The sequence below is a fragment of the Myotis myotis genome, unplaced genomic scaffold (genome assembly GCF_014108235.1).
Source record: "Myotis myotis isolate mMyoMyo1 unplaced genomic scaffold, mMyoMyo1.p scaffold_m19_p_9, whole genome shotgun sequence".
NCBI lineage: Eukaryota > Metazoa > Chordata > Mammalia > Chiroptera > Vespertilionidae > Myotis > Myotis myotis.
In genome coordinates, this window is record NW_023416401.1 from 19,352,995 (window position 1) to 19,375,865 (window position 22,871).

At 45.6% G+C, this 22,871-nt stretch overlaps 1 protein-coding gene across 17 annotated transcripts in view; it reads right to left on the reverse strand.

Annotated features, from left to right (window-relative positions):
- The window catches only part of FHOD3 (formin homology 2 domain containing 3), a 415,178-nt gene that overhangs the window by 124,511 nt on the left and 267,796 nt on the right, over nucleotides 1-22,871 (reverse strand). For all 17 annotated transcript variants that reach the window (XM_036321024.1, XM_036321008.1, XM_036321023.1 and 14 more), the window contains exons 7-9: nucleotides 20,439-20,550; nucleotides 13,973-14,067; nucleotides 5,383-5,526 (exon numbers count right to left, since the gene is read on the reverse strand). In XM_036321024.1, coding sequence (XP_036176917.1) covers nucleotides 5,383-5,526; nucleotides 13,973-14,067; nucleotides 20,439-20,550 — 351 coding nt within the window. The remainder of the gene's footprint in view (nucleotides 1-5,382; nucleotides 5,527-13,972; nucleotides 14,068-20,438; nucleotides 20,551-22,871) is intronic.

Consider the following 22,871-nt stretch of genomic DNA (forward strand, 5'->3'; position numbering starts at 1 on the left):
AGCCCTACAGATTAGAGGCAAGAAGCCTAAGAGCCAGAAAACACCTGGAGAGGGCAGAACTCACTATGAGACGTATTCAGAGCCTGTGGTGTGGAATCTAGTTAATTCTAAGTGCAGCAAGCGTCCTCCATGGGTGAGAGCAACCCTGTCCTGGAAGATCCTTACTCTCGCCCAAATGATGCAGTGATTCATTTGCTGGACCCCTTCTCACTCTTTTAATTAACTGTGGAACACTGTAAACTAAAACCCAGATGAGGAGCAAGCAGATTCCAGAATTGAGCACTGACTGCTCGTACTCCCTGCCCCACTGAGAAAGCAGGTAGGAGCAGTTCAAGGTGGCATCTGCGACAACTCTCACCAGCCCTTGAGGCTACCGAATGACCTGAGCATTCTTTCTAATGTTTTATTGTGGAAATGTTCAAAAGCACACTAAGTATGTTGAAGAGTATAAAGACTGTGATGTGCTCATCACCTGTGATAGCTCAACAGTGATCAACTCCTGGCCAATCTTGTCTCATTTACACCCCATTCCCTGTGGGCCCCAACCCTACAGAGCCAGTTTTTCTTTAGAGGTAAATCCACGATTATATCATTTCATTTGTAAACATTTCCATATAATAACCAAAAGATTAGGATTTCTAAAAACCATAACCACTATTCTCTTAATTTCTTAATATTTAACAATCTCAACATTCCAGATGGAGGCCAAAAGCTATTAGCATTTCTTTGAGTTGATATTGTTACACTACTACTAACATCCATGACTGGCAGCCATCTTTATATAACAGATGCGAGCCTTTTCCATATTGCTATTCCACATTTTCGTTTTAATTCATATGCACACAACTTAATTGAGCTTTTAAGTGAAGTTGATGCCAGTCCTGGTACAATTTCAAAAAGGAACTAAATGTCCTGGCTGGTTTGGCTCAATGGATAGAGCATCAGCCTGCGGAATGAAGGGTCCCCGGGTGTGATTCTGGTCAAAGGCACACACTGGGGTTGCAGGCTCAATCCCCAGTAGGGGGCATGTAGGAGGCAGCCGATGAATGATTCTCTCTCATCATTGATTTTTCTATCTCTCCCTCTCCCTTCTTCTCTGAAATCAATAAAAATATATTAAAAAGAAAAACAAGAAGGAACTAAGCTGCTGACAGGTTGTGGCAGACCATAACAGTGCTAGGCTCCCAGAGAATAGCACTTATCCTTGTGTAGCCCCCTCCTACACTGAGTCCAGGATTATCCACGTGACTTCCTTTGGCCAATGGGACATCAGCAAATGCGATGCAAACAGAGGCTTGAAAATGCGGCTATCATATGAAGAGGTGTAGGCTAGCCTGGCCCAGCCAACAGCCAGCATCAAATGCCAAACCAGGTTCATCAGGCCATAGACCCTTAGCCCCAGTCCAGCCATCAGATGACTGCAGTTGCATGAGAATCTCTCAGTTGGACCAGGTCTGAATTTCTGACCCACAAAACCATAAACAACACTTGCTGTTTTGGGCTATGAAGTTTTTGGCATATTTGTTATGCCCAAGAGCTAACTGATAGACATTTTTTATCCCCTACAACAAAGAAGGATCTTAAGAGGTTAACCTAATAGTCAATTATTTCTAAAAGTACCATTTACCCCTCACCCCCAAAGTCTCCAGCCTTAAGATGCCTTTCCCATTACTAGGACTGCATTTTGAGAATTGAAAGTTAGAACACATAATCTGACAAAAGATTTCTTTTTATTTTGATTTGTGAATTTACGTATTTGTAAAATTATATAAAGCTATAAAAATTCAAATGAATGAAACATCGATTAAATCACCTTTCTGAAATGGAATTAAATTACATGGAATTGGGCCTGTCCCCAGAACGTCCAGGACATATGGTCACCAGATATCTTCCACTATTAGGAAGAATTCTAGAAGCCCAACCAAGTTTTCTTTAATTGCTTACAAACATTCATAGAGGAAAATATTGGCTGTGCTTACAGGCCTTCTTGCTGCCCTGTGTATACTGAATGTAGTTGTCCTGAGGCAATAAATTTTTTTTAAAAACTGCATTAGTTTTCAGAACAAAATAAAAATCCTGGCTTCGCCTGGTATATACAGCACTCAGTTGTCACCTTGAGTTAGTACTCAGGGCATCTTCCCTCTAAGGTTAGCTGCTTTCTGATTAAATCATGCCCTTCCTTCAACCCAGCATCTGACAAACACCTTGTCATAGACATGTGATATTAAAAGAGACTTTTGAGCGCTTACTGAACTTCTACTCTGGGCAGGTGCGCTGCTGTGTACTGGAGCTAGAGAGAGGAATGAGACATCCGACGTAGAGTAGCTCAAAGGGAAACAGACAAGCAAGTACTGGTACATCCTGAGGACTGTTCAGTCCAGGGTGTGAACATAAGCTAGTGCTCTTCCCTGGGTTAGAAACAATCTGTAGGGGACAAGCAGCAGGGACCCCTTTTACCTTGCCAAGGAAACCCCGTGGATGCAAGACACCTGAGGTGACTCCCACAGGAGGAGTACGCATTTGCTAACTTGAGAACTGGAAGGAAGAATACTCCAGGTGCAGAAAAGAGAATGGGTCAAGAGAAGGTCTCCAAAGACCTGTCTTTCACATTCGAGAAAGAGGCAATATTGAACATGGCTGCAACTTCAGACATTTAGGAATGGCAAAAGGAAAGGCCACATGGGTATGAGGCCACAGACTGTGTAGGCCCTTGTACTAACTCAAGCAGTTTGGGCTATGTCCTGCTGGCCATGAAAAAGGGTTTCATTTATTCACTCACATATCCATTCATTCACTCAATATTGTTTGTTTTCTTCAACAGAAATGACATAGTCAGATATGACTCTCAGGGGGATCACCTTGTTTTCAGCTGCAGGGAGTTAGGAAGAAGGAGAGAGCAGAGAAGGCCCCATGGGATGTAGCACCTGCAGGATGCCAACCTCGCCAGCCTCTGCTTTTGCTGCTCTCCCAGGCCTTACCCTCCAGTCACACCAATCTCCTTTAGACTCTTCACACCTGCCAAGCTGGATTCTCCTCCAGTGCCCTTCTCTACGACACTGTCTCTTCAGGCTGTCATCTCAGATGGGCCTTCCTCATCCACACCTCAGTTTCTCACCCCACCTCATCCTCTTTTCTTCATGCTCACAATCTCAGATTCTCAGCTTATTCATGTACTTGGTCACTGTCTGAACCCCATCAGAATAAGTGCTCCTTTAGGACAGTGGCCTTGACTGACTAGGTGGCTGCTGTGTCCCGGGGCCTAGAGTAGTTAATTGTGTGTATCAAGTTGACTGGGTCACAGGATGCCCAGATATTTGGTCAAACAATGCTCTGGATAGGTCTGTACGGGGGTTCTCGATGAGATTAACATTCAAAGTGCTTAAACGGAGTAAAATGACTGCCCTCCCTGGCATGGGGGGCCTGTTTCAGGCCAGTGAAAGCCTGAGGGGAACACAGGCTGAGCAAGAGAGAATTTGTTTGTTCTGCCCAAGGGTTTTAAGCTGGGACAGTGTTTCCTCCTGCCTCTGCACTCCAAGCGGAACTTACATCACTGGCTCTCCTGAGTCTCAGACCTTCAGACCTCACGCCACCCAAGAGGAAACATGTCTCCAGATTCTGTCCCCCACTGGCCATGGAAGGAAACTGGGATGAGGAGGCTTAGCAACAAGGAATGTAATTTGCTCCTCACAAAATGTGCTCCAACCTTCATTTAGAGTCCAGACAATAGTCACATCAGATCAATAACTTGAATAACAGGGGGCATTTGGCCCACCGGGAGCAATTAGGGCTCAAGTCAACAGGCCATTAAGCTATGATGCACAGCCCAAAGCAGGGCCTGCTTCATAGGCATGTGTACAGGACTCCAAGGGCTCTGCTTTCACCATCTTGAAATTCTTTTTTTTTTTAATATTTTATTGATTTTTTTTACAGAGAGGAAGGGAGAGAGATAGAGAGTTAGAAACATCGATGAGAGAGAAACATCGATCAGCTGCCTCCTGTACATCTCCTACTGGGGATGTACCCGCAACCCAGGTACATGCCCTTGACCGGACTCGAACCTGGGACCTTTCAGTCCGCAGGCCGATGCTCTATCCACTGAGCCATTGAAATTCTTATTAATTTTAACTTTAAGTTTGGTTTTGTAAGTAAAGTCCAGTAGGACGATGGAGCAGGTGCATGCTGGAGGAAGTAGGCGCAATATGCATGTCTGCCATTCCACACGCCCATAAGCATAGAGTTCTGGTAGACCCTGATACATGGGCGTTCAGTGAGACGACAAGTGAGTACAAGGTGAGTGTGTCACACCTCTGAATGGCTAAGCAGAGTCACTGACAGCCCCAGAGGCCATGCTTTCCATTAAAACCAGAACTTGCTTTAAATGAGAGAGATGGTAATGCAAAGGTTCTATCCTACCCTTTCTCAACAGTGTTACTTTCCCATATTAGCCAACCTCTTATGCTGAAATGATAGCATATAAAAAAAATGAGAAGATAGGACAGCCCATAGCCCACAGTTCGTTTTCCTTTTAGCCTGCCTTAGTCATCAGTGAATTGAAGATAGAGTGTTGACAAAATGAGCACATACCAAGAAATGAAATAAAAATAGCTGAGCTAGTTTTCACAGTTCTTCCCTGTTCCGGTAAGAACAAAATACCTGTGCATGCAGGAGGGGTGGACTCCACATTCTGCTGATTCTGCACACAGGCTAGAAGCTCTTATAATTGCATTGTCAACGGGCAGTGCACAATATCAATGAACAGTAAAACTCCTGCTGATGCTTTAAAATGTTAACTTTTCTGTCCTTACAATGACATTAACAGCAAATAAAAAGACACCATAACAAGGTGAGAAGGACCAGGGAAGAAAGTAAAAAGTGGTTTAGTATTTTTAACAGCAGTATTCCCCCTTTCATTTTTATTTTGCCCTACAAATTATATAGCAGGCCCTTCCTGAAGTTAAACCCCTACTCAGTGTAAGAACTCTCTCTCTCTCTCTCTCTCTCTCTCTCTCTCTCTCTCTCTCTCTCTCTCTCTCTCTCTCTTCCTCAGCCTGAATGAAAGTACTGCTGGTAGGATGCATGTTCTTTAACTTAAAATAGCAATAAATAAATAAATAAACAAGCAAGGAAGCAAGTTACCAAGTTTCTGCTAGATCAGCGCTTCTCCCACTTGAGCGCGCTTCACAATCACCAGGAGGCTTGTGCAGACTACTGGGCCCACCCACGGAGTTTCTGATTCAGGAGGCCTGGGCCTGGGCCTGAGAACTTGCATTGGGAAAAGTACTGCTGCAACACACTTGGAAACACAGGTCTAGAGTATGTTGACCTTGGCCTCTGACATTTGTCCAAGCTGGGAGATGCTTTACAAAAGGCATGTTCTGTTACCTCATAAATGTTCAACTGCTCCACTAAGTCCAGGTCAGTCCCTTTCTTGTTCAAGTGCCGCTGGGACACGGCCGCAATGCCCAGCTCCTCCAGGCAGTCCACCACGTCATAGAAGGTATCTTGGTCTGGCAACCCTGACAACGTCTGGATGGAGAAAGAATAGGACACAGATATGTCTTAGGGAACTGTCTCAAGGCCCTCAGAGCATTGTTATACATGGTAGCCAGTGACCGTGATTATAACATTATGGGGGCAAAGGAAGACAGATAACAAGTTCAGTTGAGAAAAACATTCTGTGGTGTAAGCAGCATGAACCCCAAGATCCCACTCCGTTAGTCAGGTACTCTGTACTCCCCTCTCCTTGAGTATAGGCAGAACACTCCCATGTCTGGGTTCCATTATATGGCAAGGGTGACGAAACTTTACAGATGTCATGAAGGTCCCAAATCAGATGATTTTGAGTTCATCAACGGGGAGATTAGCCTGGGAGATCACCTGACCTAATCAGGTGAGCCATTTAGAGTGGGCTGAGGCCTTTCCTGAGCTCAGTGTAGGAGAATGATTATCCTGCTGGCTCCAAAGCAGCAGCAAGCCACCATGAGTCCTACAGCTGCAAGGAAGTGAGCTCAGCCAACAACCACAAAGCTTGGAGGAGGACCCCAGGCCTCAGATGGGACTCCAGCCCCAGTCAACACCTTGACAGCAGCATGTGAGGCTCTGAGCAGAGGACCAGGCAGGCTGTGCTGGACCTCATCCCATGGAAACTGTGAGGTGATAAATCTGTGCTGTTGTAAGCTGCTAAGTTTGTAGTAATTGGTTACACGGCAATAGAAAACCAACAGTCAGTGACCGGCAACTCCTGTTAAGATCAATCTACTGCCCTAGATGGTTTGGCTTAGTGGATAGAGCGTTGGCCTATGGACTGAAGTGTCCTGGTTTCGATTCCGGTCAAGGGCACATGTCCGGGTTTCAAGTTTGATCCCCAGTAGGGGGCATGCAGGAGGCAGCCGATCAGTGATTCTCTCTCATCATTGATGCTTCTACCTCTCCCTCCCTCTCTCTTCCTCTCTGAAATCAATACAAATATATTTTTAAAAAATCAATCTACCAACAGCTGGAGTGATAACAATGTAATGGTTCTCTTTTCTTTCAATTTGGTAGGCCTTTCTTTGGTCTGTGAAATTTGGGAAAACATGAGAAATTCCAAAGCAGCAACCTAGAGACAAAAAAATACATAAATAACCCAGGAAAGAAACAGCCGACTTCTCTGAATTCTACCTCTCTTACAAGAAGAATGATCTCAGACCAGGCCTCAGTTTAGCACTGTAAAGACCTTTAGCCCAACTGGCGTGGCTTAGTGGTTGAGCATTGACTCATGAACCAGGAGGTCACTGTTCGATTGTTCGATTCCTGGTCAGGGCACATGCCCAGGTTGTGGGATCCATCCCTAGTAGGGGGCATGGAAGAGGCAGCTGATCAATGATTCTCTCTCTCTCTCTCTCTCTCTCTCTCTCTCTCTCTCTCTCTCTCCCTCGCTCTCTCTGAAATCAATAAAAATAAATATTTAGAAAAAAAAAAAAGAGCTGGAAGGACTGTTGAGGTGACTTACTACAAGTCTTTTATCTTATGAATGAGGGAGAAAAGACCTGAGGGAAGGAGTTAGCCTGAGGGAAGTTACTGAAGGCCTAGGACAAACTTCTCTCAGAGCTGCTATTCTCATCTCTTCACACACTCATGCCTTCTACACAAGTCATTCTGGCCTTCAGTTTCAGACACAGACCTTTAGTCCCTATTTATTTCACTACCTTTGCATTTCTAAGAACCCTGCATATACATTTCAAAATTATTGTAAACATGGCGACTGCCCCAAGAGAAAAAAACCAGTACTTTCCTAATGCTCTTTTCACAACACCACTTCCCTAACACTTCTAGTTTGGGGTTATTGATATTGGAACGAATGTCTTTATTCATAATGCAAACAAAGTCTTTTTCCTTCCCAGGCTGAGCCAAGAGGACACGACTCACTGTTACTGAGATCAGAAATGAATGAGAAATAACTGAGATCCAGTTCATTCGTCAGGGGCCCCAGCGAGGCCAAGGAGCAGGAGGCTGTGAACCAGATGAAGCTATAATCAATGGTGCACGCACCTGAGTGGCCAGGTGTGCCAGCGCGCGCCAGTGTCTGCAGGCGCCAGGCCAGGCAGTCCCTGAGGCATCAGCAGGCACACCAGCCCACTGGACGGCCTGGCTCCCAAAGATACCTGAAAAAGTGGGCACCTGCTCAAAGAAGGCTACCATCAGAACAAGCCCATCCTTTGGGTTCAGTCTCTAGAACTTGGTTAGAGGATGAGGAGGTGGAAATGGCAACACCAAGGCCAGGGCAGGGCTGATGGCTGACTGTGCCAAACACACAGTTGGAGGAATGCGATGAGTTGAGGTTTGGTGTCGGATTGAAAGCTTTCTATACAACAGTGCGGGGCCAGGATGAGGCACCGAGAGAGGCCTCTGGCAGTGTCCTCATCTCTCTGGTCCCCTCCTTCTTTCCTTTTTCCCTATTGAGTTCTGCTCAGAAGTTTCCAGGGGGTTGAATTCCTTGATCTAATCCCCATCCCTCTAGCAGGCCCAACCATGATTGGTTGGGAAGATTACTATCAAATAATTAAACAAATAGGTCTATGGAACCAAACAGGCTGACAGAGCCTTGGCTCTAAAACAGGCCCAGAACTGAGTGTATTAAGAGGTCTTTGGTCATTTCCTGTGAAAATATGGGTTTGAGCCAAGCCTGCGTTCCTTGCCTTTCATGTGTGGCTGCGGCTACACGGGAGGCAGCTTTTGCCACAAACACATACAGCTTCTTTCTCCGCCTGCACGGGAGGGGACTGTACATCTTAGAAACACATTCACCTATTTTCAGCTATTCTCTAACGTGCTGGGCCATTTTGCCATACAGCCACCTCTCCCCGACCCCGCCCTCTCAGCTCTCCCCTGACACCTCACTGCCACAGCGCCTCCTTCTGGCAAAGGTGGCAGCTCCAGAACTGTTTGCGAGGAAAACATCTCCGGCCGCCTTCGCGCTCAGGTGACACCTCACGGCCTGCTCCCTGCTTCCTCTCAGACCTTGTCTTCCAGGCCTCCTGACAACGAGATCTTGACAGGCACCTCACGGCCTGCTCCCTGCTTCCTCTCAGACCTTGTCTTCCAGGCCTCCTGACAGCTAGATCTTGACAGGCACCTCACGGACATTTTGTTTTCATCTCCAGGGGTTTTCACTGATTCCATCTGATCTTTCTCGTAGGATAAAGCCAGTGTGGCCAGAGCCTACAGACGTTTGTAGCAGCATTCTTGGTGAAAACCAAAAGCTACACACACCCCAATCTCCTTCAGCGGAGGGGAGAGATAAGCGAACTGTGGAGTATCTACAATGCACATGCCCAGGAGCAGGAAGGAGAGAGCTGTCAGTCCAGCCAGTAACAGACAAACCTCTCCCGCTGAGAGAAGACAGCCTCAAAGGGATACAGCCCATCCGATCCCACGTAATATTCCTGAAATAACAACACTATCGTGATAGAGAATAAATCAGGGTTTGTCAGGGGCATGAACGGGGACCAGGATGTCATTATAACAACAGAGAGGTTTGCGGGGAGATGTGCTCGATCCTAATTATGAAGGCCATCCACAACTGTGTATGTGTTAAAACATATACAGCTTGCCGAAACCGGTTTGGCTCAGTGGATAGAGCGTCGGCCTGCGGACTGAAAGGTCCCAGGTTCGATTTCGGTCAAGGGTATGTACCTGGGTTGCAGGCACATCCCCAGTAGGAGATGTGCAGAAGGCGGCTGATCGATGTTTCTCTCCCATCGATGTTTCTAACTCTCTATCTCTCTCTCCCTTCCTCTCTGTAAAAAATCAATAAAATATATTTTAAAAAAAAACATATACAGCTAAATACCAAAGGGAAAAAGCCAATGCTCTGTATGATAATTTAAAAACAATAAAATAAAATATAAAAACATAGGCAAATGCTAAGCATGAATCCCATCTAGGTTACCTTCCCCTTGGCCCTGCTAGAGCAGCACCCCTGCCTGGGCTCCCTGACATCTTCCTTCCCCAACACTCCAGCCAGCCCCACGGTAACACCCCTGTTGCTCAGGCCCTCACCTGACTCATCCTATTCTATGAGGTGGCCAGTATCTGGCCCCCTGAGGGAATTTTAGCTAAATCAGGACAGAACACTACAGTGGAACCTTGGCTCTTGAGCTTAATTTGTTCTGGAAGGCTGTTTGAGAAACAATTTGTTCAAAAATAGAATGATTTTTTTTCCCATTAGAAAAAATATAAATTGAATTAATCCTTTCCAGACCCCCAAATGATTTCTTTCTTTAACCTTTCTTATATGCAGTACATGTCTAATGTACTTTTAAATCTATAAACAACACTTCTTAAATTTAACGAACCACCCCCTACCAGCCTTAAAGGAACCACATTCAGCACTCATTCCAGGGGGTGTCTCTCAGGAGGTCAGCAGGCAGCATCTTCGCTTTTTCACATGTCACTGCCTCTGAAATGCTGCCACTGGCTAACTGTTTTTCCTTTACCCAAATCAACAACATCTTTGCTGCCTCTTTAATTGCCCTTCACACCTTAGCAGCCTTAGCACTCTTAATAGCCTCTTTATGTTTTAAAATTGTGCTAATCATGCACTTGCCAGCAACAAAAGCACCACACACACACACACACACACACACACACACACACACACACACATTCACAGCACAATTTCCTGAGATGTTAACAAGGCAAGGTTTAGCTGTAAACTGACTCATACTGGTGCATTCTCTCCTTTGTTTGTGGCCTAAGAGAAGTTAACCCAGACATTTTTTCCATGAACAACTTGGCTGAGAACCAAATTGTTCAAGATGGGAGACTTTCAAGAACCAAGGTTTGACTGTATATAACTTCAGCTTGCAGGGTAAAAAACAGTTTCTGAAACCCCTCAATCTTTTGACAACATGGGTGGAAGGTGGGGGGGAGATTGGAGGGGGATTAGTCTGGATCTTGGAAAACCCCCATTCATGCCCCGGTTTAACAAAGGGAGACTTCAGTCTCAGAACCATGAGCAGGCTAGAATTTAGTTCCCTTGTTTTGTCATAAAACTGTTAACTTTTTGAATTCTGTGTCATTAGGACATCTTTTACTCTATTGAAACAAAAGTTAGAAACCCACTATAATAATTTCCTAGATTTCAGAGTGTAAATTTTTTCCAGAACCACATAACATTTCACTGCATTGTTTTGCTTGGGATCTTAGAGGATTTTACTCACTGGGGCAATAAACATGACTAAAACTCAACAACAGAAAACAAACCCAGCATGGGTGCCAGCTGTCTGCTGACCTTTTTGAGGAAAAGATGACATTTGGAGTAATGTCCTGGGGACCTGCCTGGACTTCCTCTGGGCCAGAACTAACAAAAGATGAGACAGAACTGCCAGAAGAGAAAGAGTAAGCGAGGAATTCCTGGACATTAAATGCCGTCGGATGCCAAGGAGAGTCTGACACGTACTGGGTCCATGCCGGGGATTGGCAGCAGAATGGCCACACCATGCGAACGCTGCCAGGGCCATCAGAACAGCTGGGCATGGCCGCCACCAATAAAACGGATAGCATTACAGTGGAAAACACTGAGCAAGAGAGAAAATTCCATTTTTGCTGAACTCAGTGTTTTCCAAAACAATGTCAGTGACTGAAGATGACAGGAAATTGATGACCTTAATCTTTAAAACCCAACAGAAAATTGCTTTAAAATTGCATGGTAAAATAAGCTCATAGATTTAAAAATAAAAGCAAAATTATCATCTACCAAAAAGTGGTGCTCATTACCCACTAGGACTGTCATAGAGGTTGCTGAGCCTCACCAACAAACGCCTTTCGTTAAAAAGCAATCACTGACTCCGAGAAATGTTGTTTTCCTGTACATTTCTTTTAATCTCAGTAGGTTTAACGCTATTACTTTTTCTGCTGGGTTCTTAATATATTTAGGACAGTATCATTTTCTGTCCTATTTTCTGCTAACAATTTCCTAGTCTGTCACTTGCCTTGAGCTTTTATTTGTGGTTTTCATTTTTAATGATAAGACCTTAGAGCAGTGATGGCGAACCTATGACACGCGTGTCAGAGGTGACACGCGAACTCATTTTTTTGGTTGATTTTTCTTTGTTAAATGGCATTTAAATATATAAAATAAATATCAAAAATATAAATCTTTGTTTTACTATGGTTTCAAATATCAAAAAATTTCTATATGTGACATGGCACCAGAGTTAAGTTAGGGTTTTTCAAAATGCTGACACGCCGAGCTCAAAAGGTTCGCCATCACTGCCTTAGAGAGTTGTGTGCACTGAAATATTTAAGTCCTTTCCTTTGGAATTTTTCTTGACTGGTTGTATTATTAATGTAACCTTTACCTACCAGAGACCAATTAATCTTTTATGTTGAGGTTTTTTTTCCTCGTTTTTCTATGGCTTGATGTGTTAAAATGAACTCTTGAATTGATCCGGAATTTATGCTGGTAGATGAACGAAGTTTTCGTTTATTTCCATTTAGCAAGACCTCCCAGATCATGAACAAGCTGACCCACCCCCTTTGATGTCAGTCACAGCATAGAAGTTCCATACATTGGGCCATTTCACAGTTCCTCCACTCCCCTCCTCTGCTGAGGGAGGAGCCAGGGCCACACTGCTTTACCACTGCAGTTTGCACATCTTTTTTTTTTTTTTAAATGGTACATTGACGTTGGAAGATAGTTTTGTAGTTTCTTTTTTAAATATGTTTTATTGATTTTTTTACAGAGAGGAAGGAAGAGGGAAAGAGAGGTAGCAATATCAATGAGAGAGAAACATCGATCAGCCGCCTCCTGCACACCTCCTACTGGGGATGTGCCCGCAACCAAGGTACATGCCCTTGACCAGAATCGAACCTGGGACCTTTCAGTCTGCAGGCCAATGCTCTATCCACTGAGCCAAATATCTAGTAGAAGCTACTCCTTGTAATGATGCTGTTTTCTACTAAGCTGTCCCCAGTTCATGAGGGAAAATGTTTCTCCTGTTATATTTCAGGAAGAGATATGGGGTTTGCCGTGTAGGCCTACACCCCGCAGCTTGAACAGTACACAGGCCGGCCCACGTTGGGGCTGATGAGGGGCTGAAGGCCTGTGGAGGGGCTACACCTGGTCTAGGGTATAGCGATCTGCAAAAATAACCACCTGACCCCAGCCTCAGTGATGAAGGACTGAGCCACCATCATGAAGGAAGTCCAGTCCCAAAAGTGGGCTGTCCCAGGCCAGTGTGAGACCGACCCTTGGCCAGAGCAGCATCTCTGGGAATGAATCCTGAAGACTCTGACTGCCCTCCAAGGTGGTGACCAGGGAGGGACATGACAGAAAGGTGTCACTGTCATAAAAGAAGGATGGGACCCACTCCCAGGAATCTCATCTCAGGCCCCAGCAGTCAGAATTCAATAAGCAGTGCAGTAAGGGTGCCTTCATTTCTCCTGACTGTGAACTCTTTCCTTAAAACATACTCATTAATTGCTTAAGGAAAAATGTTTTCAAGGGGACATCTTGATAGGAAAAGTGGTCATAACATTCCTGCCATTAGAAAAGACCTAGCCCTGGCTGGTTCACTCAGTTGGTTAGAGCACTGTCCAGATACATCAGGGTTGCAGGTTTGATTTCCAGTCAAGGCACATACAAGAAGCAACCAATGAATGCATAAAGAGTGAAACAAATTGATGTCTCTCTCTCTCCCTCCCTCCCCTCCTTCTCTCCCTCCCTCCCATTCCCTCCCCCTCTCTCCCTTCCTTCCTCTCTCTAAAATAAATAAATAAAATTTTAAAAGACAAAAAGGCAAAGATCAAAGCACCAGAAGCAAGCAGACACTCACAGGGCTTCACACAGGTGTGCATCAGCACGCGGGCACCCACACCGTGTGTGAGTGTAAAGGGTTTTCTCCTGAAAAGAAGTACACCTCAACCATGGTTCCAGCCACCATGAGGGGGTCCACAGGACATGGCTCTTAGTCAGAGGGCACATTTTAAACTTCCACACTGTCTTAGTTCCCTAGGACTGCCATAACTAATTACCACAAACTGGGCAACTGAAACAACAGGGATTGATCCTGTCATAGTTTGAGACTAGAAGACTGACAACAAGGTGTGGGCAGGGTCCTGCTCTCTCTGAGAGCTCTAGGGGAGGGTACTTCCTTGCCTCGCCCTAGACTGGCTGCTGGAAATCCTGGCATTCTCTGGCATCACCTGGCTTAGAGATGTATCACTCGAATCTTTGCCTCTGTCTCAATATGGCTGCCTTCTTCATGAGCACATGTGTACGTCTTTCCTTCTACGTGTTTCTCTTTCTGTCCTTAACAGGACAGCAGTCATAATGGATTAGGGCCCATCCATATGACCTCATCTTAGTTTGATTACATTTGCAAAGACCCTATATTTTCAAGTAAGGTTACATCCACAGGTACCAGGGATAGGACTTTAACATAGCTTTGGGGGGAAACAATTCAACCCAGAACAAACATTGACCAACCTTGTTCACTAAAGTCATCGCATAAACTAGCAGCTCTGTGTCGACCCCGTCTTTTTCCTCCAAGATTTCCATGATATTTGACCAGGGTACAACTCCTGCAAGTAAAGCAAAAATCATTAGGAACATCAATTCAACATTTCCCATCCAACTCACTTCAGAGTTTATATAAAGGCTCTTCACCCAAAGCTGGCATGTCCTTCAGTCACCGAGTATCAAAGCATGACACAGATTTTGAATTAGGTGACAATCTACCACATTATCCTTGTGCACTTGAAAATGTATATTCTTCAGTGTCAGGAGGCCCAACAATTTGCTTGCAAGTTCCCATTATATGAATTACATAACGTTTAAGAATGCATTCACACACAGCTTTTTAGACCATGTGTTTCACTTGATGAGTGCAGAAATCCTAATAAGTTCTCTCTGTGCATCAGCATGCTACGGTCTGATCTCCTGCAAGGAAAGGAGATATGGGAGGTCTTCCCATTCATGTGGGCTCTAAGAACTGACAGTGAAATGCCCATCTAGCAAACATTTCAAGAACAGAAGTATATTATCCCTGTGTAATCAAGCACAAATAGACTTAAGCAGAAACCAAGTAGAAGGAACTGGGTCTAGGAGGAGGCTGCCATCAAGAGTTTTATAACCTAATAGAGCAGTTAGGCCTAAGTACAATAACACACGTCTACACAGAGTAAAGGCACGCACATCGGCACTGCCAGGGCCAAGGCCACAAAGGGGACGCATGCCCCTGACCCACTTCCTATGCCTGAGACAAGCATTTGAAGTGAAGTGTGGCCTTGCCCATGGCGTGGCAGGGTGGAACAGGAAGCTCTTTCCTCTTTCTCTCTACAGACCTCAAATGATAATGCTCATTTTTTGCTGATAAAAGTAAATTCTGAAGTAATCCAAAGCCAGTGGCTTCTAAATGCTGGTTCTTGGATTGGTTGTGTCAGAGCTGAAATGTCTACAGAAAAGCCAATGGAGATCTTTGAGGGCAGGAAGTGGGTTAAGCTGGCGCAGTTGTAAGAGAACCAGAGGGTCAATGCACAGTCAGAAAAAGAGAGAAGACAGGAGAATTTAAGAAGGGAACAGGCACCTACTACACAATGTGGAAGACACAGGTGTCGTTTGATGTAGATCTCTTGGCTCTCCCAGCAAGTGAACAGAAACCCCGATCCTTCCGCCAAGTTGCCCAGTTGGTCAGAGCCAGGCGGGCTGCCATAACCCTTTCTAACTCTGGACACAAAAGCATGATCCTTCAACCATTAACTGCTGAATGATCTTCTTGCTGGTACTTATCATCAAACTATGTTGAAGTCCTCACCTGTTCTTCAAACCCCAGGAAAGTAACCATTTCTGCCCTCGGGACAGCCAATCAATGTGGTTAGCAGGTCTTGGGCCTCACTGTCTGGGTGCAGTGCTTGTGTTCATAACAAGGGCAATTTCTATTATTCACACTCGGCACCCAACCTCAGCAGAAAACACATGTTCTAGTCAGTCAGCCACGTATGGTTAAAAGGCAGACTGTGCAGGAGAGAAAGCATTGAAGCTAAGAATTTCCAGTGATGCTGGTGGGCCCAAAACTGCCTCCTGATTGCACACTTTGAAGCCAAAGATGCCAAACCAAGCCTGGGATGGAAAGGCCTTTGCTTTTTGGCCTTTAGTAGAAAGGGAAGCATCTAGTAGAAAGGGAAGTAGCCAGGTTATTCATTCTCGCGCTCTCTCTCTCTCTCTCTCTCTCTCTCTCTCTCTCTCACAGAGGCCAACACAATGGTGCACCATTGTGTCCTTTATGATGAAAACACCTAAATACTGTCTTAATTTAGTTGAAAAACGTGATCTTTAGCTATGATATCTGATTCTCTACTACTATTTAGGGATTTCAAGTTTGGAAACTAGAATATATTCATACACTGTTGGGATGAATGTTCATTCTGCTTTGTTTGGGGACCAGAAAATGGGAAATATTTAGAAGAATGAAGATAAAGGGGAGGAAACATTTTGGTTCCACACAACAGCCTTGGCTGGGCTCAAGCTGACCTATGTTAAGCACCAGCCGCTATAACGTGCCCAGGAGCTGCCACCTGCCGGAACTAAGTGGCCCAGTTCACCCAGCACTACAGTGATTATGTGTGTGGGGGTGGGGTGGGGAGGAGTAGGGAGTGGGGGTCCTGTTTTAGAGTCATAAATCATATCATCTGACTCCTTCACATAACAGAGAAAGAAACAGAGCCCCAGAGTGGTGGAATGTACGGTGGCTCAGCAAATGCATCTAAATTGGAGTGATGGTGTCAACCTCATAGGATTGCTGGGCGGTATCATGGAGATAAAGCCCTTGCTTGGCCTTTTTGCCTTAGCACTGACCAAGCACATGAGAAGGCAATAAATTACTTAATCATAATCAGCTGTCTCTCTCCACCTCCACCCACAACCCCTGGAGTGAGTGTAGGCTCAACAAGAGCCTGTTTATATATCTGCTGTTTCAAGCACATAGTTGGTATTTAAACATTTGTCAAACAAATTAGTTTTATATAAAAATTTCTTAGCATAGAGCCTGTTACGTGGTAGGCACTAGAATATCAGTAGCTATAACTGTAATGGTGGCTGGGGGTGTGCTGACACTCCCAGAGGACAGGCTCCTAGGCCAGTACTCTCTGAACCCAGAATAAATAACTGTTCAATACTTTCCCCCTTTTATTTTCCTCCTAGGTCTCCGAATTAAACCCCAAAGAAAGTAAGATATTTAGCACAATGCCTTGTACACGAGTTGGTCTCATACCCAAACAGAAGGTCCTCATGGTATGTTCCACGTCTTTCAACACAATTGATGAACACACTTAACACACATACTTCGGCTATAAATAATAATGGGAAAAGGGCTGGTGTTCTGTCATCCCCTAAAACCCACTATGCTTTGTGCATTCTTCGCAGATCCATACATCCTGAGCCGAAATCAGAGACAGGAGAGCTTGAAAGGATGGCGGGACAGTTTCCCCTGTTAATCATATGTGCTACACATGCTGGAGAATTAGGTCATATCTCATCACCTCCTATGCAAATGAAAAATGGAGCTTCTTCAAAAGCAGCACTGAACCGAATTGGTGCTGACTCATCATTTACGATGGAAATTTCAAAAGGGGTTACCCAGTCTGGTCACTTGCCCCACCCTCTGTCTGAGGGGCAAACCCATATAGTCAGAGGGAAGGACACCCTTCCCAGGGCTGCAGAGGGTTCGCAACCAGTTTCCTGTCCATCACCAGGGGGAATTCTCAAGGAAAGGAGGCAGATGACAAAGCAAGGCCCTCTCATGGGCTTCTGGAAGAATCACTGCCTCTCTATCTTTCTGCCAGGCTCTGAGAAGGTGACTTGGAGATCCAAGCCAAAGAGAAGATGACCCAGCAATCTGAGCAGATGGGTGTGTCTGCTTTAAAAACATTTTTTTCTTTCCTTTTCTTTCTTTCTTTCTTTTTTTTTTTTTTTTTTTACAAGTTGGGAAAAGATGGTCATCACTTTGTTTTGGGGGAGAGACTGAGTAGAGCTCAAAGCCTCCTTGTCGTGCCCCAGAGACTACCTCGAATCCACCTTTTCATTCCAGCCCTGGAGCAAAAGTGTCAATTGTCTGGATCAAACGGGGTATTTAAGATTTTCATTAATTCATAAATATTGATCAGTCCCCATGATGGACTTAGACTCCTCAGCTTTTATGCCGGCTCCCTAACTGGCCCACTCTTGGCCAAAGGGCAAACTATCTACACACACATAATGAACCCTCTGGTTAACCCAGGCATGATGTGTGTAAAGCAACCAGGAGGATTTATCCTAAGAGAATTTCATTGGCTGCTGGTGGTAGTAATTTTTGAGGACTCCTAGCTTATTTGTTGATTCTTTAAATCTGAGAGTTTTTATCATCCAAAAGAATTCCTTTCTATTCAAGCAAACCCAGTCTATATTTTAATATACCCATTCTCCACCCCATCTCCCCAGAGGAATGTGTCTAACACCACCTGAGGAGTAAAATTTATGGCTTAAGCTTGTGCACAGTGGACATGCTTGGCTGGCCCTCATCACCTCTGGCACCTCTGCTCTCACTGGCCGAGGAGGAAGTGGAGAGCTGCTTCCACACCTACTGGTGGAAACACACCTGGGAGTCAGGGACTCTCTGCAAACACCATGATATATGTATATGTTTAATTCCACCACCGGGTTCAGGAACACTGACTAGCAGTAAAATAGGATGATGTTATATGCGTGCATTACGGCCAAGACCACACATGTCCATTGAGGAATGTGCTATTGAACCACATGTGATAAACTACATGTCTCAATTTGTTCCACTGGTGATATTCCTTTTTTTCTTCCAGCTGCTAGTGCTCAGGAGCAGACAGATGACAGTAGTTGCCCAAAACTTAAGAAATTTTACAGGCAAAAAACCATGAAGTTAAGTAAACAATCTGTTAACTTGTTTAATTTTTTCCCTTTGTTTTTTACTTTTTTTACAAGTTGGGAAAAGATGGCCATCATTTTGTCACGGGGGAGAGACTGAGTACAACTCTGAGCCTCTGGCTGAGCCTGTGGATGAAGTCTTGAATGGGACGTCATGCTCTGGGTTCATCTCAGGACCATTCCTCTACCCCATGACACACCTTCATGAAATGTGAGGCTCAAGGAAGGAAACAGCTTCCTACTCAATGAAGTCAAAGCACAACCCCAAGGTCATGAGAAGACTGGCCCCTCTAACACGGCCCCCATGACAAGGGCCCATGGGTTATCCAGAATTTAGGACAGGAAGCTGAAGAGTCCATTCATCATTCTAAAGTAATCCCCAGAGTTGGGCGTCAAGCATGACTCCTCTAAGCATGAATGAAAGGATCTGCCTTGCTATCTTCCCAGACACCCACCTCTGGCCCTCTCATTCACTGGCCTTGGGAAACCTCCCTCCTTGTCCCCTGCTTCTGAGTCACTGGCAGTCTTCATTGAGGATTCTCAGCTGGCCTCATGATCTACTATTGGCCATAAGGAATTTCAAATCTGGTACCAGAAGACAACATGCTGTGGTAGAAAGAAACACACAGACCTGTGCTGGTCTGGAGCCCACCTTCCATAATGTTCGTCTCTGTCACACACATCCACACAGAGGCCCAGAGCTGCCCTGGCCTGAGATCCACCGTGCAGGGAGCTGACATCTGCCTGCGCATTCGTGGGAAAGGTATGGAGGCCCAATTTATGGTTCTGGATGGTTTTCATTAACTTACATTCCAATTTTCAAAGGAACCAGTGATCTACTTTCTTTCACCTTTGAATTTAGCCCTGGAAGGTGTGTCTAGTTGTATCTCAGCTGATTTGTGCATAAATCTGTGCAGACACACACACACCATAAGGAAATGTACCCCTGTGTTAACACAATTTCTGTCTGGTGAGATGAGAGGTGATTCTGCTATTGTCTGCTTTATACTGGGGTGTTTTTTTTCCAAATTTTCTACAGAGAGCATTGCTGTTATAATCATAAAAAGAAAATAAATGTTATCAAGTTTTTGATCATCATCACCTATCTTACTGGGAACAAAACTAAAAGTTTGTTTCTTAAAAGGACAAAACAAAATTAAAAAAAACCTCCAACATCTTGGTTTCAGGCTTCACAATATTATAGGGTCCACAGCATGTTACACACTGAACCAGATCCAAAGCTGACTCTTCGTCAAGTGTGCAGGGCAGGCCCACTAGGCGCTGGGACACCAAGAGGAGAGCCGACACCCTGTCCTCAGGCAGGGCACACACTCAGGAGAGATGGGCAATGAAAACAGCACAGCAGAGAAGAGAGGTGCATGGAGGTGCTGAGAGCACATGGCTGTCCGAGCCAAGGGAGGGGGGTGTGGTGCAGGCCAGGTAGGAGACAGACACGTGGCAGGTAGACAGGGGCTGGATGGTACAGGGTCAGATGAAAGGTTTGGATCTAATCCTGTGGGCACTGGAAGCCACTGGCAGGTATCAGATGGAAAATGGTGAGACCAAATTTGTGCTTTATAAGAATCCTCCAACTGCCGAGGCCAGCGTAGCACTTGGGGCCAGCAAGGGACACCAGGTGAGAGACGGTGAGGGACCCCAGTAGGGAAGGGACATGTGGTGGAGGGGAGGGAACATCTAGGGGTCAGAGTGGATAAAGCCTGTGTGAAAGGAGGGGAGGAAGGAGCCAGGACAGGATGGGAAAGGAGGAGAAAGACCTGGTCCTGTGTGTGCTCAGTGAAGGGGGACAAAGTGAGAAGACAAGCTCAGAGCGAGTGCTTTTCTTTCCCTGCAAACCTCTCTCTGTCTCTAATCTTTATATATTCACTATGGTTCCTGCAGTGGGAGGTCCACACAAAGGGGATTCTGTTCATCCTAATTCTGTTTTGAACGTATAAGAAGTGGGAGTCTTCCTACATCAGACAATTTCCCTTGATGAAATCCGGGGGCGGGGACCACTCACCTCTTTTAGTGTCCACAGCAGAGACTGCCTGGATCAGAAGGGGCGCGTTGGACTCCGAGTACTCCACAAAGACCAGCAGCAGCTTCAGGGCCGTCTTCACCACCAGGCGGAACTGCGCAGAAAAGACACCATCACGGGGGGCACACACAGCCCCTTGAACCCAAAGGCATCATCTCTAACAGCAGCGGACACCGCACATGCTTCGGCCCAGGCGCTCTTCTCAACAATTACACAGGCTTCATCCCGGGGGCCTCAGAAGGCAGGCATTAGAATTTCTCTACTGCACAGATCAGGAAACTGAGGCATGGAGCTGCCCAATAATACACCCATAAAATAGAACCCAAATTTGAACCCAGGGCCTTTGGTCCCAGAGCTCACACCCAGGGTCTCTCAATACCCCAGGCAGTGGTGGCTGAGTCAGTTACAGTAGTTCCCCTTATCCGTGGGGATACGTGCCAAGATCCAGAGTGGATGCCTGAAACCACAAAGGGTACCGAACCCTTCATACTATGTTTTCCCCTATACGTACACACCTACGATAAAGTTCAATTTATAAATTAGGCACAGTAACAGATGAACAACCTATAATAAAAGGGACAACTATAACAATATATAATAAAAGGCTAATATGCAAATCGACCAAACAGCAGAACAACCAGTCACGATGATGTGCACTGACCACCAGGGGGCAGACACTCAACACAGGAGCTGCACCCTGGTGGTCATTGTGCTCCCACATGGGGAGCGCCGCTCAGCTCAGCCAGAAGTGCTCACGGTTGGCGAGCACAGCGCTGTGGCGGGAGCCTCTCCTGCCTCCACAGCAGCACTAAGGATGTCCAACTGCCTAAGCTGTCAGTCGGACATCCCCCAAGGAGGGATCCTAGACTGCGAGAGGGCACAGGCCAGGCTGAGGGATCCCCCAAGTGCACAAATCTTGTGCACTGGACCTCTAGTACTATAATAAAGTTATATGAATATAGTCTCTCTCTTTCTCTCTCTCTCTCTTATTGCACTGCACTGACTCTTCTGATGTAAGATGACACAAGACCTATGTGATGAAATGCAGCAAGGTGAACGAAGCACATGTTATGACGTAGTGTTAGGCTACTATCAGGGTGACTTGAACACAAACACTGCGATACTGTGATGGTCCTTCTGACAACTGAGCCGGCTGCTACATGACTACCAGGCAGGGAGTGTATCTACAGTGTGGATCCACTGGACAAAGGAATGGTTCATATCCCAGGTGGGATGTAGCAAGACAGCACAAGATTTCATCACACTACTCAGACCGGGAAGTAATTTAAAAGTTATGAATTGTTTATTTCTGGAATTTTCCATTTAATATTTTCAGACTGCAGTTGAGCATGGGTAACTAAAATCACAGAAAGCAAAACCGCAAGTGAGGTATTTTCTAGACTAGAGCATTTTAGAGTAGGAATGATCACAATTCTCATTTTTTGGCGAGGACACGGGGACAGCAGGTTAAATGGCTTGTCTGAGGTCATAACAGTTAGGTCAGGTAAGCAGGCATCTGAACCAAGTCCGGTCTTAAAACTGAGCAAGTGAGGCCATCTGGGGCCTTAAAACCCACACTGGCTGGGCCCAGGGCACAGCATTTGTGAGGAGCCACACACAGAGTCCCTCCTCCACACAGGTCACAGTAATTCAGCCAGAGAAATTCCCAAACTTCCCACTGCAGCCTAGCCAGCCCTGGGCTGTGGAGGCAGCAGATGTTTCCAGGTCAGCCCTCTTCCTGCTGCTCCCCCCTCCCTCCAAACACTGCTTCATCCTTCATCCACAGTCTTGTTTCCTGGACCAGCTTCCTTCCAAGAACCACCTCCTCAAGACACTCACACACCAACTACCTCCTAGAAATGGGTTCAAATCATGCATCTAAGAAACAGCAAGCCTTCCCTGGCTAATGTTGCTAAGTGGTTAGAGAGTTGGCCCATGCACCAAAGGATCACGGGTTCAATTCCTGGTCAAGGGCATGTACCTGGGTTGCAGGTTTGATCCTCGCCCCAGTTGGGGCCCATGTGGGAGGCAACCAATAGCTGTGTCTCTCTCACATCAATGTTTCTCTATTTCTCTCTCTCTCCTCTTCCTCCCTCCCTCCTTCCCTCCTTCCCTTCCACTGTCTTTAAAAATCAATAGGAAAAATATCCTCAGATGAAGATGAACGAGAAAGACAGAAAAAAGGGAGGGAGGGAGGGAGGGAGGGAGGGAGGGAGGGAGGGAGGGAGGAAGGAAGGAAGGAAGGAAGGAAGGAAGGAAGGAAGGAAGGAAGGAAGGAAGGAAGGAAGGAAGGGAGAGAAGAAAGAAAGAAAAGAAAAAAGAAAAGAAAAGAAAAAAGAAGAAGAAGAAGAAGAAAGGAAGGAAGGAAGGAAGGAAGAGGAAGGAAGGAAGAGGAGGGAGGGAGGGAGGGAGGGA